This window comes from Lissotriton vulgaris, chromosome 12 (genome assembly GCF_964263255.1).
Source record: "Lissotriton vulgaris chromosome 12, aLisVul1.2, whole genome shotgun sequence".
NCBI lineage: Eukaryota > Metazoa > Chordata > Amphibia > Caudata > Salamandridae > Lissotriton > Lissotriton vulgaris.
The window spans coordinates 759,307,544-759,324,878 of record NC_141700.1 but is presented as its reverse complement, the minus strand read 5'-3'; the positions used below and the strand labels follow the sequence as shown (position 1 = coordinate 759,324,878).

At 50.4% G+C, this 17,335-nt stretch overlaps 1 protein-coding gene across 1 annotated transcript in view; it reads left to right on the top strand.

The window, feature by feature from the left end:
* The window catches only part of DNAH2 (dynein axonemal heavy chain 2), a 2,538,822-nt gene that overhangs the window by 970,885 nt on the left and 1,550,602 nt on the right, over window positions 1-17,335 (top strand). The window contains exons 27-28 of the mRNA XM_086946066.1: window positions 11,544-11,700; window positions 12,518-12,600. Of these exons, the coding sequence (XP_086802192.1) occupies window positions 11,544-11,700; window positions 12,518-12,600 (240 nt within the window). The remainder of the gene's footprint in view (window positions 1-11,543; window positions 11,701-12,517; window positions 12,601-17,335) is intronic.

Sequence of the window (17,335 nt, the reverse complement as noted above, 5' to 3'; positions counted from 1 at the left end):
CTATAACATTTCTAGTACATTTGTGGTGAAAATAATTAATTGAATTCTTCAGTTCTTGCCTAACTGTGACATACTCATCATTTATAGACATCTGTTTTTCCTGCAAACCATATATTAACAGACTACCCTTTCTGTGAAAAATGGCACAAAGAACCTGACTGCTTGAAACCTTTTTATCAATCCTGTTCTACTTTTATATCTTCATAGAAGTTGCTCTCGCAAGAAAAGATCCAAGCATAGCATTTATAGCTTCGTAGACATTGTAAGGTTTCTTTGAGTCTTCTTTTACCTGCAGGCATTTTTCCTTGTGTGCATGTACACCCACGAAATCTAAAACATAGTCTAAAGCCTTTCAACGAAATTCCGCAATTGATGTTCTCTGTAAAGATGACTCCCAAGTCTCTTCATGCTTTCTCATATTGTAACACATTTCTGGTGCTCAGTTTGGACAGGTCATGTTCAGTAAAATGTATGCCTAAAATGTCTATCTGAACATCATACATGCAGTTTTTAAACCCATTTGCTCAACGATGTTTAACTCGGGAGCGCAAATGGCACACTTTTAAAGTGTAAATTCACAGTTAAAATACTCAAACCACGAATAGACACTGTTAATCACACAAGGGTGCATATATGACTAAGCCAGTTCCTGGGGCAGATTGGTTATTTCAAGGCAGAAATGCCTTATAAAGAGTTACTAAACTGTTGCATATGTACATGTTCATGAGTATTTTGCATTTTAGATACAGTCTGAAATGACCTCAGATCAAGAGGAAATCTTTATCCGGGATGGGAATAGGGACTGGATACCCCAAACGTATTGGGGCTGTAGGTAGAGAGGTTTTCGAACATAAAATATATTTAGTTTGTGGAGAAAAAGAAAAAAAAGGAAAGTTAACAAGTGTAGGAGAGTAGGGTCTGCAATCCTATGATCACCCAGATTTTTCGCTTTTGTTTCACTGGTTTACGACTTTCTCTGGCTGTGGGCCTGCCAATCAGACCCACAGCCTGGCTGTTCTCTTTCTAAATTACGAGATGTACCCTAGGTGCATTTACCAATTGGTACTGGGCCACCTTATCAGACCCTGTAACCCAGGGCGTAGGTGTACCCAGGGCCGCCAGGGGCTGCAGCATGCATTATGCCACCCCTGGCTGGCCACCTAAATTTGACACAACTGGCTGCATGACAGCTGGGGCAAAGCCGTGTAATCACCCTTTGCTTTAGATATAGTAGTCCTATATCTAACCCTCCAGTGGACACCCGAGTTCCTATCAGTCACTCCTATGGCAGGCCTTGACAATCCTGAAGGCAGAGTGCATGGGCTCGTGTGAACTAAGCTCTGGCCCGAGCCGAGCCCGGTTGCAGCTTGCGGAATCAAGACCCAATGGCTGTTCCATGATAACGCGTACCATAACGGTAACTTCGGTGTCGCGTTATCAAGACATGTCGAGTAAGGTGTCATACGAATCGGGATGCTGCCCTCTCACCAACTCTGGCGACGAGGTTAGCATTCCGCCCTTCTAGAGGGACACGACATGTACGTCACTGTGAACCCCGGTTAAAGTTAACGAAAGCCTCAGCTCCACAAAATGGATGCTGCCACCACAGACACAAGTCTGACCTCCTGCTGCTGGGAGTCCTTCCAGCGAGGAGCACTTGGACAAAGGGTTTCCTGTCGAGGGCGGTGTTCGCACCGTCCCAGACAGGGTTTGTGTATTCTGGGTAGGTAGGGCTTTTGCGAGAAGGTGACTGCGGAGTGGCACCCCGGTGCTCACTACGCATCTGCCGGTTAGAACCAGTTCCAGGGGCGACAGCCCTGGCCTGGGGAAAGTCCGGCAGGGGAGAGGGGTGTAACTACCCCCCTTCCTGGTCCCACCCTTAGGGCAGGACCTAGTCATGTACCCACCCCTTTCTTTAGGATAAAGGCCGGAGCGGGGACCCTTCCAAATTAGATCATCTTTGAATCAAGAATACTTTCTACGAAAGGACTTCAAGACTCTTCTTTAGATTTCTCCCTTGTGACTAAGGAGTAGTCACCCTGCATCAGCGGGCACCATCTAAGAACTCTGCGGTTTGCTGTAAGTCCTTCCTCAAGGAATCCGACGGCCCAGCTCGACGAGAAACCGGCTTCCCTGGCACCTCTGACCTCTACCCACGCCATCAGCTCAGCTGTGATCTGTGGGTGCGACGAGACCTCGAGGGACCGGCCATCATCAGAACCTGCACGCTCTTAAAAACCAGCACGACCATCGAGGTAACTCTCTGGTGAGTGCTCTGGGGTCCGAGAAGCCCCGACCCTGAGCCGCTCTAGCACCGAAGTGCAGTCTCCCAGCATCTCCACGATCTGCGTGGGGCCCTTCTGCTCGCTGCTCAGCACGTTGTCTGGTCACTTGCCGTTGGCTTGTGCCCTTCTGTGACGACGACCAAGAATCAACACTGCCGGTCTGGTTGCTCCAGACTGGCCCCTGCTTCCATCTTTTGAGAAGCACCCCGGACCCTCCTGGTCCAACCAAGACGCCGACAGCGACATCCGTCGTGGGACAGCTCGCACCTCCACCGTGGTCGCCGACAACGCCTCCTGGTCCGTGAGACTGCAGAGCCTAGCGTCGCCCACTCACCTGGTCGAGGTGACGGCCAACTGGTGCCTTCCTGGTACCCTCTGACTACTGGCTAGTAGTACGAACTTGGTCCCCTCTGCTTTCAGGTTTCATCAATCTCTACGAACTATACACCACTGGTCGCCGGCCAGCAACTCCTTTTCTTCCGGCTCCTGGCTCGTCAGCGAAGACCCCGACGCCTGTAAGACTTGTGCAGCCGCAGCCCTCGTGGCTAGGTAACTCGGCATTTCGGTGCCTGCATAGCCTCCTTACTCTAGGGTCCCGAGTCCCTCGCTTCCGACTTGCCTTAACCTTTCCGTGTCCTCGGACACTTGTCTTTAAACTGTGCACTTGAAGTATTTGCTAAAGAGATTTGGTTTGTGCTTAGTACCCTGTCCTCATAAAGAGTACAGGGCTGTTGTGATTCTTAATAAATATACTGTTTATTTTCATAACACTTGTGTGGTGTCCTTTCACTGGGTGTTCAAGGGGTACATGTGTGGTAAACAGCTGGCTTAACGCGCCCTCTCGAGTCTTTAGCCTTAGACTGCTCGTATCCACGCTACTAGGATAGCTGGTCTATAGGTTGACTTACAACCAAACACCATAAGGGTCGTTGGAACGATACATAGCGGTCGCTAGAATAGCGAACGTTGCAGATCGGGCCAACTTCTCACATTGGTGGCAGCGGTGGGATTTGAGCTTGCTGTTGTTTTACCACACGTATCCTAAGAATATCTTGTTGAAAGATCGCACAAGTACTGTTAGTACATATAACTAAAGCTTAGAATACTCTGAGTTCTACTGAACCAGCTGTTGTAGCTCCTCAAGGCTTAGCACACCTTGGCTACAACTCTTAGCAAGGGAAAAGTAGGTAACACATAGTGTAGGTAGGTGCATCACTTACACCACACTAGAAGCAGTATGTCGGTCACAGGAGGAAACATCGAGTCTCCCCTGGTGTCAGTTGACCCTCCACAGGTCATCCCGTCGAGATATACTGCGCTTAACTTCCATGAGTTACGACAAGTATGTACCTCTAGGAAAATTAAGCAAGGGGCTAACCCCACCACCTCCTTTCTGATTGGTCTCCTAGAGACTTATGATGCCAGGAAGGCTGAGAAGCTTCTTAGCCCTTCTAATCCAGAAGGAGACATGCCTCCCCTCGAGGGAACCCGGGACGATCCTGACCTCATTCACCTCGCAACCGAGAACGGGGATGTGGAGGAGGATGAGGATGAGGATCTCTCTGGGGACGAGGCAGATAAGGGACAGGTAGAAGTCGTCAGACTAACACGGTCCAACTTAAGCAGACACGATAGTGGTACTGGGGGAACCCCGGCGCTACTGTCGGTTCCGCTTAACATGGGGAATGGACGAGCCAGATCTCTATCAAGAGGCTCTGGCAGATCCCTTCATACCAACGGCTCTCACAACTCTTCTCAAAGAGGGATGACGTCCCCTCAGAGGAGAGTGTACGAAGCGAAGGAAAGGGCAGCTAATCTGCGGATCGAAAGGGAAGAACTTGCCCTGGCCAAGGAAAAGCTTGCTTTCGCTAGAGAGCAACAGTTAAGTGGGGTAGTCCCCACTGGTGGCAGCAATGTACCTAGTAATAGGGAAAAGAGTTTCAATACGAAGCACCTTGGGAAGATAGTGCCCCCCTTTAAACAAGGGGACGACATCCACAAATGGATTACTGCTTTGGAGAGGGCTTGCACTGTGCAAGGCGTTCCCCAGAGTCAGTGGGCAGCTATCTTGTGGCTCTCCTTTGAAGGTAAAGGAAGAGACAAGCTCCTCACCACAAGGGTAGAGGACGCGAACAATTACCAAGTCTTGAAGAATACACTCGTTGAAGGGTTCGGCCTAACCACTGAGCAGTACAGGGTGCTGTTCAGGGATACCCAGAAAACGCAGTCTCAAGATTGGTCTGATTTTGTCGATTGTGCCACTAAGGCTTTTGAGGGCTGGTTGCTGGGCAGTAAGGTTACTGATTACAAAGGATTGTATAATTTGATGATGAGAGAACAAATTTTAAACAATTGTCAGAACCAGTTGTTGCATCAGCATCTTGTCGACTCGGATCTGACCTCTCCTCAAGAATTGGGGCAGAAGGCAGACAAATGGGTTCGTACGAGAGTTAAACAGAACCAGGGCCAGAATCAAGGTGGTCAGAAGAAAGCAGACCAGAAGGGTAAAGATTCTAAGGGGGAACAAAATGACCAGAAGTCTTCGACAGGTCCCCAACAACCCAAAGAGGGTGGGGGTCAGGCTCCCCAAAAGAAGAAAGAAGGCCAATCCAAACGATGGTGCCAGTACTGTAAAAGTAAATCTCACTGGTTTAGTGAGTGCACCAAGAAAGGAGGAGGGCAGACTCCTGCCACTGCAGCCCCTAAGGCACCTGTGCCCCCTAGTACAGTCAGCAGTGGTAGTGCGCCTCCCAAGGGTTTAGTAGGGTTAACCCTGGGTTCTGAGGGGCGTGACAACTTAGTTGGCACACTCACTCAGGCTGTCCTTGTCAGTACAGGGGACGTGGACGTGTCCCCTGACGTAAGCCCCAATACTTTGGGCAAATACCGACAGACGCCTTTTATAAATGGAAAGATGGCTCAGGCCTATAGGGACACTTGTGCCAGCGTCACCATGGTGACGCCTAACTTTGTGGACCCTGGACAGATCATGCCAGGTACAGAATTCCTGGTGACCAATGCAAGCAATGTCACTACCAATCACAGTATGGCAATTGTAGCTTTCTCCTGGGGAGGGGTAACTGGCCAAAAGAAGGTTGTAGTTAGTCCAGACCTCCCAGTGGATTGTTTGTTGGGCAATGATTTGGAGTCGTCACAATGGTCAGAAGTGGAGCACCGGACTCACATGGAAATGTTAGGTTTGCCAGCACATGTGTTCGCTGTGACTAGGTCACACGTCAGGAGATGCCCCACTGAACAGGTGCTGGATTCTGGAACAACGGACCAGACACCTCCCAAGAAAAAGAGCAGTAGGGTTAAGGCTGCGCCTTCCCCCTTGCCCCAGGTCGAGGATCAAGTCTCAGAGGAGGCTGACCTACAGGAATTGAGGGAAACTGAGCCGAGAGAGTTCGAACTTGATCAAGTTGAATTCTTGGGCTCAGGGGGACCCTCAAGGGAAGACCTGGGGAAGGACCAGTTAGACTGCCCTTCTCTTGAACCCCTCAGACAGCAGGCTGCTGCTGAGGCTGCTGGGAACGCCACAGGTACCCACAAGGTATACTGGGAAGATGGACTCCTGTACACTGAGTCAAGAGACCCCAAGCCTGGCATGACCAGGAGGCTGGTCGTCCCCTTGTCTCAGCGTGGTTTCCTACTTACCTTGGCCCACGAGATTCCCTTAGCAGGTCACTTAGGCCAGACGAAAATGTGGGACAGGCTTGTCTCGCACTTTCACTGGCCTCACATGAACGAAGATACCAAGGAGTTTTGCCGCTCCTGTGTCACTTGCCAAGCCAGTGGTAAGTCAGGTGGCACGACAAAGGCCCCCCTTATACCAATGCCTGTGGTGGGGGTGCCCTTTGAACGGGTGGGGATCGACATCGTCGGTCCCATGGAACCACCGACAGCATCAGGGCACAAGTTTATACTGGTGGTAGTGGATCATGCCACCAGGTATCCTGAAGCTATTCCCCTTAGGACCACTACAGCACCTGTGGTGGCAAGAGCCCTAGTTGGAGTATTCTCCAGAGTGGGCTTCCCTAAGGAGGTCGTCTCCGACAGAGGTGCAAACTTTATGTCGAGCTACTTAACTGCTATGTGGAAGGAATGTGGTGTCAACTACAAGTTCACTACACCCTATCATCCACAATGCAATGGGCTTGTTGAGAGATTCAACAGGACCCTAAAAGGGATGATTCATGGACTACCGGAAAAGCTTCGGCGTAGATGGGACGTCCTGATCCCCTGCCTCTTGTTCGCCTACAGAGAAGTCCCACAGAAGGGGGTTGGCTACAGCCCTTTTGAACTTTTGTACGGGCATCCTGTAAGAGGACCCCTGTGTTTGGTGAAGGAAGGATGGGAGAGACCTCTCAAAAAGCCGGCAACCAACATAGTGGACTATGTGCTCGGTCTCCGCTCGCGGATGGCTGAATACATGGAAAAGGCATCCGAAAACCTTAAGGCCAGCCAAGAACTCCAAAAAGCTTGGCATGACCAAAAGGCTGTCTTGACTGTTTACCAGCCCGGACAGAAGGTGTGGGTGTTGGAGCCAGTGGCCCCAGCAGCACTCAAGGACAAATGGTCCGGGCCCCACACCATCCTGGAGAAAAAGGGAGAGGTCACCTACCTGGTCGACCTGGGAACTCCCCGGAGCCCCCATAGGGTGCTTCATGTCAACAGGTTAAAAGCATATGTCGACAGGAAGGACATGAGTTTGCTCATGGCCATAGATGAAGGACAGGAGGAGGAGAGTGACCCTCTCCCCGACCTGCTCTCTCAGAATCCTGACGATGGCTCGGTAGATGGTGTTGTCTTTTGCGGCAGCCTCTCCGAACATCAACAGAGCGACTGTAAACAGGTTCTTCAGTCGTTCCGACATCTGTTTTCTCTGACACCCAGTCAGACCGATTGGTGCACCCATGAGGTCGACACTGGTGACAGCTTGCCCGTAAAGAGTAAAATCTACAGGCAGCCTGATCACGTCAGAGACTGCATCAAAAGTGAAGTGCAGAAAATGTTGGAGCTGGGAGTCATTGAACCCTCGGATAGCCCTTGGGCTAGTCCCGTAGTTCTAGTGCCGAAACCTCACACCCAGGGTGGTAAGAGAGAGATGAGGTTCTGCGTAGACTACAGGGGTCTCAATGCAGTCACTAAGACTGACGCCCACCCAATACCAAGGGCAGACGAGCTTATTGATAGATTGGCTTCGGCCAACTACTTAAGTACGTTTGACCTGACAGCTGGGTATTGGCAAATCAGGTTAGCTGAGGACGCCAAGCCTAAGACAGCATTTTCAACCCCTGGTGGGCATTATCAGTTCGTGGTGATGCCCTTTGGTCTGAAAAATGCACCTGCCACCTTCCAACGGTTGGTGAATCATGTCCTTACTGGGCTGGATGACTTCTGTGCGGCATATCTTGACGATATTGCTGTCTTTAGCTCCACCTGGGAGGATCACCTGGTCCACCTGCGGAAGACGTTAGAGGCACTGCAAGCAGCAGGTCTCACTATCAAGGCCACCAAGTGCCAGATAGGGCAGACACAGGTTGTATACCTGGGCCACCTTGTCGGTGGAGGTCAGGTTCAGCCACTGGAGAGCAAGATACAGTCAATCAGGGACTGGGCTCCTCCAACCACCCAGACTCAGGTTCGAGCTTTCTTGGGCCTGACTGGTTACTACAGGAAGTTTGTCAGGAACTATGGTTCCATCGTGACACCATTAAACGAACTGACAAGTAAGAAAATGCCAAAAAAGGTTCAGTGGACAGCGAGCTGTCAAAAAGCATTCGATGACCTAAAGCAGGCCATGTGCACGGCACCTATCCTCAAGAGTCCGGACTACTCCAAACCATTCATTGTCCAAACAGATGCTTCTGAGTTGGGTGTGGGAGCTGTTCTTTCTCAACTGAATTTTGATGGTCAAGACCAGCCCATTGCTTTTATAAGCAGACGGCTGACCCCTAGAGAGAAGAATTGGTCAGCTATTGAGAGGGAGGCCTTTGCTGTGGTTTGGGCCCTGAAGAAGCTGAGGCCATACTTGTTTGGCACTCACTTCAAGATTCAGACCGACCATAAGCCCCTCTTGTGGCTAAATCAGATGAAGGGTGAAAACCCCAAACTGCTTAGGTGGTCCATTTCCCTACAGGGGATGGACTTCACAGTGGAACATAGACCTGGTACTGATCATGGCAATGCCGATGGGCTCTCCAGATATTTCCACTTAGAACAAGAAGACTTACCTGGTCAAGGTTAGTTAGTTGTTCCGACGTTTGGGGGGGGGTCATGTAGGAGAGTAGGGTCTGCAATCCTATGATCACCCAGATTTTTCGCTTTTGTTTCACTGGTTTACGACTTTCTCTGGCTGTGGGCCTGCCAATCAGACCCACAGCCTGGCTGTTCTCTTTCTAAATTACGAGATGTACCCTAGGTGCATTTACCAATTGGTACTGGGCCACCTTATCAGACCCTGTAACCCAGGGCGTAGGTGTACCCAGGGCCGCCAGGGGCTGCAGCATGCATTATGCCACCCCTGGCTGGCCACCTAAATTTGACACAACTGGCTGCATGACAGCTGGGGCAAAGCCGTGTAATCACCCTTTGCTTTAGATATAGTAGTCCTATATCTAACCCTCCAGTGGACACCCGAGTTCCTATCAGTCACTCCTATGGCAGGCCTTGACAATCCTGAAGGCAGAGTGCATGGGCTCGTGTGAACTAAGCTCTGGCCCGAGCCGAGCCCGGTTGCAGCTTGCGGAATCAAGACCCAATGGCTGTTCCATGATAACGCGTACCATAACGGTAACTTCGGTGTCGCGTTATCAAGACATGTCGAGTAAGGTGTCATACGAATCGGGATGCTGCCCTCTCACCAACTCTGGCGACGAGGTTAGCATTCCGCCCTTCTAGAGGGACACGACATGTACGTCACTGTGAACCCCGGTTAAAGTTAACGAAAGCCTCAGCTCCACAAAATGGATGCTGCCACCACAGACACAAGTCTGACCTCCTGCTGCTGGGAGTCCTTCCAGCGAGGAGCACTTGGACAAAGGGTTTCCTGTCGAGGGCGGTGTTCGCACCGTCCCAGACAGGGTTTGTGTATTCTGGGTAGGTAGGGCTTTTGCGAGAAGGTGACTGCGGAGTGGCACCCCGGTGCTCACTACGCATCTGCCGGTTAGAACCAGTTCCAGGGGCGACAGCCCTGGCCTGGGGAAAGTCCGGCAGGGGAGAGGGGTGTAACTACCCCCCTTCCTGGTCCCACCCTTAGGGCAGGACCTAGTCATGTACCCACCCCTTTCTTTAGGATAAAGGCCGGAGCGGGGACCCTTCCAAATTAGATCATCTTTGAATCAAGAATACTTTCTACGAAAGGACTTCAAGACTCTTCTTAAGATTTCTCCCTTGTGACTAAGGAGTAGTCACCCTGCATCAGCGGGCACCATCTAAGAACTCTGCGGTTTGCTGTAAGTCCTTCCTCAAGGAATCCGACGGCCCAGCTCGACGAGAAACCGGCTTCCCTGGCACCTCTGACCTCTACCCACGCCATCAGCTCAGCTGTGATCTGTGGGTGCGACGAGACCTCGAGGGACCGGCCATCATCAGAACCTGCACGCTCTTAAAAACCAGCACGACCATTGAGGTAACTCTCTGGTGAGTGCTCTGGGGTCCGAGAAGCCCCGACCCTGAGCCGCTCTAGCACCGAAGTGCAGTCTCCCAGCATCTCCACGATCTGCGTGGGGCCCTTCTGCTCGCTGCTCAGCACGTTGTCTGGTCACTTGCCGTTGGCTTGTGCCCTTCTGTGACGACGACCAAGAATCAACACTGCCGGTCTGGTTGCTCCAGACTGGCCCCTGCTTCCATCTTTTGAGAAGCACCCCGGACCCTCCTGGTCCAACCAAGACGCCGACAGCGACATCCGTCGTGGGACAGCTCGCACCTCCACCGTGGTCGCCGACAACGCCTCCTGGTCCGTGAGACTGCAGAGCCTAGCGTCGCCCACTCACCTGGTCGAGGTGACGGCCAACTGGTGCCTTCCTGGTACCCTCTGACTACTGGCTAGTAGTACGAACTTGGTCCCCTCTGCTTTCAGGTTTCATCAATCTCTACGAACTATACACCACTGGTCGCCGGCCAGCAACTCCTTTTCTTCCGGCTCCTGGCTCGTCAGCGAAGACCCCGACGCCTGTAAGACTTGTGCAGCCGCAGCCCTCGTGGCTAGGTAACTCGGCATTTCGGTGCCTGCATAGCCTCCTTACTCTAGGGTCCCGAGTCCCTCGCTTCCGACTTGCCTTAACCTTTCCGTGTCCTCGGACACTTGTCTTTAAACTGTGCACTTGAAGTATTTGCTAAAGAGATTTGGTTTGTGCTTAGTACCCTGTCCTCATAAAGAGTACAGGGCTGTTGTGATTCTTAATAAATATACTGTTTATTTTCATAACACTTGTGTGGTGTCCTTTCACTGGGTGTTCAAGGGGTACATGTGTGGTAAACAGCTGGCTTAACGCGCCCTCTCGAGTCTTTAGCCTTAGACTGCTCGTATCCACGCTACTAGGATAGCTGGTCTATAGGTTGACTTACAACCAAACACCATAAGGGTCGTTGGAACGATACATAGCGGTCGCTAGAATAGCGAACGTTGCATATCGGGCCAACTTCTCACAACAAGTACATTTGAACTTGGAATAACTCTGACCAAAGCTTAGGTAGCAGAGCTCTAGAAGGCCATAAGAGATTGTCACCAACTTCATTCTCATCAGAACTGTTTCAAAGTAAACTCAAGGAAGAGGCAACAACACTGTTTCCACAGTTCAAGGGTAGAATCCGATTTCACCATGTCAGATCTACCCATTTTGCAAATAAAGATTTATAGCAGAGTGCATTCCACACTTTGGATGACCCAGTAAATATCTTGACCGAGAAGGAGGTATTTACAAGTTGTGGTAAATACCTCCTATTCCGAATTTTTAACCCAGAAGTTAGGCTTAACAGGCAGAGTTGGTACTTAATGCTCTGCATTTTGCATTGTTTGCTTTTTTGCTAAGCCTTTTCTCCCATAAATTTCAGTAAATTCGACCTGCTGGAATCAATCAGGAGAAACTGTGAGGTGTGATAATTAACTCCTGTGTGCACAGGAATTGGAATTAGCCTTTTACAAGTAATCAGGGCAATAGTTTGCAATTAGTAGCACATCTGATCGTTATCTGTATCTGCATCATCATTAAACGTTTTTCCCCATTTCTTACTCTGTGGCTGATTTGTTTGTAGACACTGGGCACAGGTGAAGAATGAGATACAGAAGACATTTGACCAGACATCAGATGACTTCACACTTGAGAAGATTGTGGAGTTGGGCTTGGAACAGCACTATGACAACATCAATGAAATCTCATCTGCAGCCACCAAGGAGCTTGGTATTGAGCAGGTACCTATTAGTTAATCAAGCAATATACGGGCCCCTGGAAAGCTTGTTAAGGAGTGGATGTACTGTGAAGGATGACTTTTGGCCACATAATTTCCTCTCTGGCCACGTAAAAGATAGGATACCTTTGCAATTTTGAGCATTTCACTGATGGTACATTGTTCTGAACCTTGTATGTTTGTATTCTGCTGGAAAGTAAAGGCAAGGTTTTGTCAAAGGATATAGTTATTTTTTAGATGTAGTTACAAATATAAACTCTTACTAGGATTGGATTATTAACAATGTTTGAAATCAACAACCACACAAATCTCAGTGAGAGTAACACTGCTTCAGTAACCACACATTGGGCTGCCTTGTTTGGAATCCTTGTGCCTTTCTAAAGATTTCATTTTCAGATCTGTGGAGAACGCAACGAGGCAGAGCGGTTTAGACTTGGGTGACGGTTACTGTTTGATCTCCCTTTGGGGCCTTTTGTGCAGAATGATAATTTTGAGTTGATTTTCTGTTTTTATGTCCCTTTTGCATCTGCATCTTGGATCTGTCTCCCACCCCTGAAACCATGCTGCTTTTTGGCACTGACTGACCATGCACAAGAGTGACTACTTCTTGTAAGCTCTTTTCCCATTTGACAACGATGTTTCACAATCTCTAACTGCCTTCTCTTTCATTGTACCTTGAGCTACATGAACATTTATGCTTTAATGAAGGGTCTTTGCGCTCCTTGAAACAATATGCAGCCCTACAAATTGAATGCTTGCTCAAAGCATGGTTGCCAAACACTGACCTTGCCCCTTAATCAGTGTTCTTCTGCCTTTTACAGACCCTGGAACACATTGCCAGAACTTGGGACAACACAGTTCTAGACATAGTTCCTTACAAGGACAAAGGGCACCATAGACTACGGTGAGTAATGTTCAAAAAGACGTATACTGAGTGAAAATGTATAATGCATATGCCTTTGAGTTGTAATTTTCCACATGGCGTTGCTGGAGACTTTGCACATACTGCTGCATTTTCATGAAGTATATTTTTGGAGGCTTGTAGTACAAAGCTCTCCGGGTACAAATTTGGTAGAACTGGAATTAGTAGTTTAATGAGTTCTGGATAGACAGCATTTTCCGAGCAAGGCCTACTTTGCTGGCTTTGTATGAAACTGGCACAGTGAAATATGGTTTGGACTGGAGCTATATGTGTATTCCAGCAATAGCCTTGGTCATATTGGATTGGTGGAATATCGAGTGAGAAGTCACTGTTTCCATCAACCCCTGAGGAAGGGTAATTCCGTTACCCGAAATGCATTGGGTATATGTGGAATTTAAAAAGTGACATGGATTTGAAAAGCAATTGAAGATAAAAGTATACATATGAAATAAATATTGGAATACTTTTTCAAAGTGAACACGTCTGAAGAAATCATTTTTACAGAATGAATGTGAGATAGACCTGAAGGTCTCAAGTACAAGTGTGCACAACTCCGCCAAAAGTGGAATTCTGATAGATACATCTGCCGTGTGGATTCCTCACCTTGTGAATATCCCCCTTGCGCCAGCAACATTCAGAAATTCTTTTTCGTAGCCTCGTGCCGACGTGGATAGGACGTCACAGAGACACTGCTCCGCTCGCGACTCCGCTGACGTCACCGACGCCTATAATAGGCCCACGCCGGCGTGATGACATCAGTTCCCTTTTTTCCGTGTCGTCGACGCTAACGGTTATCGGGAATCTCTGTAGCCTACTGGTACATTGTTGCCGTTTTGTTGCTTAATTCTGCTTCTCTGTATCCTGTCTCTTCGAAGATGTCATCCAAGAAGACCGGCTTCAAGCCCTGCAGGGAGTGCGGTAAAATGATGTCCATTACCGACCCCCATGAAGACTGCATCTGATGTTTAAGTTCCGACCATGATGTGGAGGATTGTTCTTCATGTCGGAAGATGAATCCGAAGGCCCTGAGGGAGAGAGAAGCCAAACTTCTGGTTGCTAAGGTGAAAGCTGGAAAGGAGAAGTCGTCGAGGTCTCGTTCTCGAAGGGCGAGGTCGAAGTCCAGGGCGAGATCTGCTTCTCGAGAGAGGTCGTCTTCGAAGTCGGCGTCGGATCATGTTTCGAAGTCGAAGAAGAAGCACAAGAAGAGGAGACATGAGTCCCGACGTCGGTCTGGTAAGGAGTCGGGCTCGAGGTCGAGGTCACCGAAGAAGGTACGTTCGAAGGTGGTTACCCTCGAAGTCTCTGACCATGAAGGTGAGGCCTCGCCATCTGAGTCGCGTGGGCGATCTCCGGCTCCGAATGCTTCTCCGGTTCCGAATCCGTCTCTGGCGCTGTCCCCGGCCCGAGAAGAGGAAGAGGCCCGGGTGGATGTGTATTCCGCGCCTGTCGAAGAGCCGAATCCGATCCCTCTTCAGGACTGGCCTGATGGTTTTCAGCCGCCCTTTCCTGCTCCAGGCCAGGACCCTTCAGCGTTTCTTAACGCAATGTATGGTGTCTTCTCAAGGGCGTGGTACCCCTCTGGTGCACCTTCGGGTCCCATGGGTCCTTTGGCATTCAGCCTGGGAGTTCCTCACTCCTATCCTTCGGCTCCGTTTATGCCTTACATGCCGGCTCCGACGCCGCATTGGCAGTTCCCGGCTCCACCGAAGTTGTCGACGCCGATTCCGGCGTCGCCTGCTCCTGATCATCCTCGAGGGCATTCTTCTGTGCCGTCGGATTCAATACCGGCGCCGGCCCCGAATCCGTCGAAGCCGCAGGTGGATCCGGCTGCGAGGCGTGTGAAGGAGAGGTCCAGAAGGGAAGCTCAACGCCTTTTGGAGGAGCAGAGATACATGGACTCACAGTCTGATGTTGAAGAAGGTGAACTAGAGGAGAGCTGTTTTGAGGAATTGGCGGATTCAGGGACTCTTGATTTCTGTCCAGAGTGGGAGTTGCCCTCAGGCTCGGGTGCTCCCTCTAAGGATATCCAGCCTTACCATCTGGTTATGAGGAAGGCTGCTGAACTTCTTCAGTTGACTCTGCCTACAGTGGAGTTCAAGTCTAATATCCTCACAGAAGTCTTGCATTCTCCGAATTCTGTGGTTGAGCCTTTGCTTCCATTCAATGATGCCTTGACTGATCCTATTATGGAAGTGTGGAAGAAACCTTTGTCGGCTCCTGCGGTTTCGAAGAGTGTTGCGAGGAGGTACAGGGCTGCTCCTGAGGACCCGGCTTTTCTGTCTTCACATCCTTCGCCAGAGAGCCTGGTCATTCAGGCTGCCTGTTCAAAGGAGAGTCTTAGTGCCTTTCCTCAGGTTCCTTGTGAGAAGGAAGCAAAGAAACAGGACCAGGTGGCAAAAAAGACCTTTTCATCGGCTAGCATGGCGTTGAAGTCAACTAATGCCACTTGTCTAATGGGAAGGTATGTTCATGCCTTAATGGACTCCTTGCGTATCCTGGCTCCAAAAATTCCTGACGCCAACCGAAAGGATTTTGAGGAGGTGATTTGTGACACTCAGGCGGCAGCCCGCCAGGTTATTCAAAGTGGTCTGGACACTGCTGACTCTGTGGCTCGTATTATGGGCACCGCTGTTGCCACTAGGAGGTCAGCCTGGTTGAAGTCATCAGACTTTTCGGCTGATGTTCAGGCGACTCTGCTTGATCTTCCTTTTGATGGCTCAGGTCTCTTTGGGAAAAAGGCGGATGCTGCTCTTGAGAGATTCAAGGACTGCAGAGCAACAGCGAAGTCTTTGGGCCTCCAGATCAGGGGCACTTCTTCCGGCAGAAGGTTCAGGGGCTTTGGTCGCTCCTTTCGGAACTTCCGGCAAGGCCAACAGCAGCAGCAGCAACAGCAGCAGCAGCAGAATTCAGTGTACAGATCGTACAGGGGAAAGCAAAGAGCGCGTCCTCGTGGACGTCAGCCCTCCTCTTCCTCCACCTCTTCCAACCCCCCTGCCTCAGAAAAGCAGCCCTAGATCCGCCATTCAGGATCATGTGGGTCCGGTTGGGGGTCGGCTTACCCATTTTCTACAGGATTGGGAATCGGTTACGACAGATCTTTGGGTTCTCAATCTTGTAGAAAATGGGTATGCCCTTCCCTTTCGGGAATTTCCCCCGGTTTACCCTCCTTGTCAAGGTTTTTGCTCCGAGGAACATCTGTCTCTTCTGCAGGAGGAGGTTCTAACTCTGTTACGAAAGGGTGCGATAGAGGTGGTCCCAGAGCAGGAAAGGGGTCAGGGATGCTACTCCCGGTATTTCCTGATCCCCAAAAAGGATGGCAGGCTTCGTCCAATCCTGGATTTCAGGATCTTGAATCTCTATCTGAAGCAGGAGATATTCAAGATGCTCACCCTTGTTCAGTTTCTTCAAGCGTTGATGGAAGGAGACTGGATGGTGTCGCTCGACTTGCAGGACGCGTATTTCCATATACCCATCCTGAAGTCGAACAGGAAGTATCTCCGTTTCACGGTTGGGTCGCAGCACTACCAGTTTGCGGTCCTTCCGTTTGGTCTTACTACTGCGCCTCGAGTCTTCACCAAGGTGATGGCGGTGGTTGTAGCTCATCTCAGGAGGTCGGGGATACCTGTGTTCCCGTATTTGGACGACTGGCTGATCAAAGCGGAGTCGTCAGAGAAGGTGCTCCATCATCTGCAAGAGACAACTCAGTTGTTGTTCAGGTTGGGTTTTTCGATAAATGTACCCAAGTCTCACCTGGTGCCCTCCCAGCGCAACCTGTTCATAGGTGCCGTACTGGACACTACTGTTTGTCGTGCATTCCCTCCACCTAGAAGGATTCGCGACATACAGGAAATGATTCCTTTGTTTTACCCTGGAGCGGTCGTTCCAGTCCTGAAGGTCCTTCGCCTGCTCGGTCTGATGGCTTCTTGCATTCTCCTGGTCAACCATGCACGCTGGCACATGAGGGCACTCCAGTGGTGTCTCCGCAGGCAGTGGTATCAGCACAATGGAGATCTCGGGGAGTCAGTGAAGATCTCCAGAGAAACTGCAGCGGATCTGTCTTGGTGGAGCGTGGAAGGCAACCTGTCGCAAGGGAAGCCTTTCCATCTACCTCCATCGGTGGCCACGGTGATAACGGATGCATCCACTCTAGGGTGGGGTGCTCATCTGGGGGATCTGGAGGTCAAGGGTCTTTGGTCTCCAGAGGAAAGGTTGCTTCACATCAACCTTCTAGAGTTGCGGGCGATACGTTTGGCGCTCAAGGCCTTCCTCCCTTCCCTTCGCGGTCAGTCGATCCAAGTCCTGACGGACAACACGACCGCGATGTGGTACATCAACAAGCAGGGAGGAGTGGGGTCTCAGTGTCTCTGCAGAGAGGCTCTGCGTCTCTGGTCCTGGGTTCAGGACCACCAGATTTGTCTGATGGCAAATCATCTGGCCGGAGTTCTGAACGTGCGTGCCGACAGTCTCAGCCGGCAGTTCTCTGCCGACCACGAGTGGAGGCTTCATCCGGAGGTGGTTCGTCACGTCTTTCGGACGTTGGGGACTCCTCGGGTGGACTGTTTGCCACTCGCGAGAATGCTCACTGCCCGTCATTCTGCAGTCTCCAGTATCCGATGCAAGGAGCCTTGGGGGACGCGTTTCAGTTGAGTTGGGGAAATCAACTCCTTTACGCGTTTCCTCCCATACCCTTGATTCCTCGGGCTCTGAGGAAAATTCG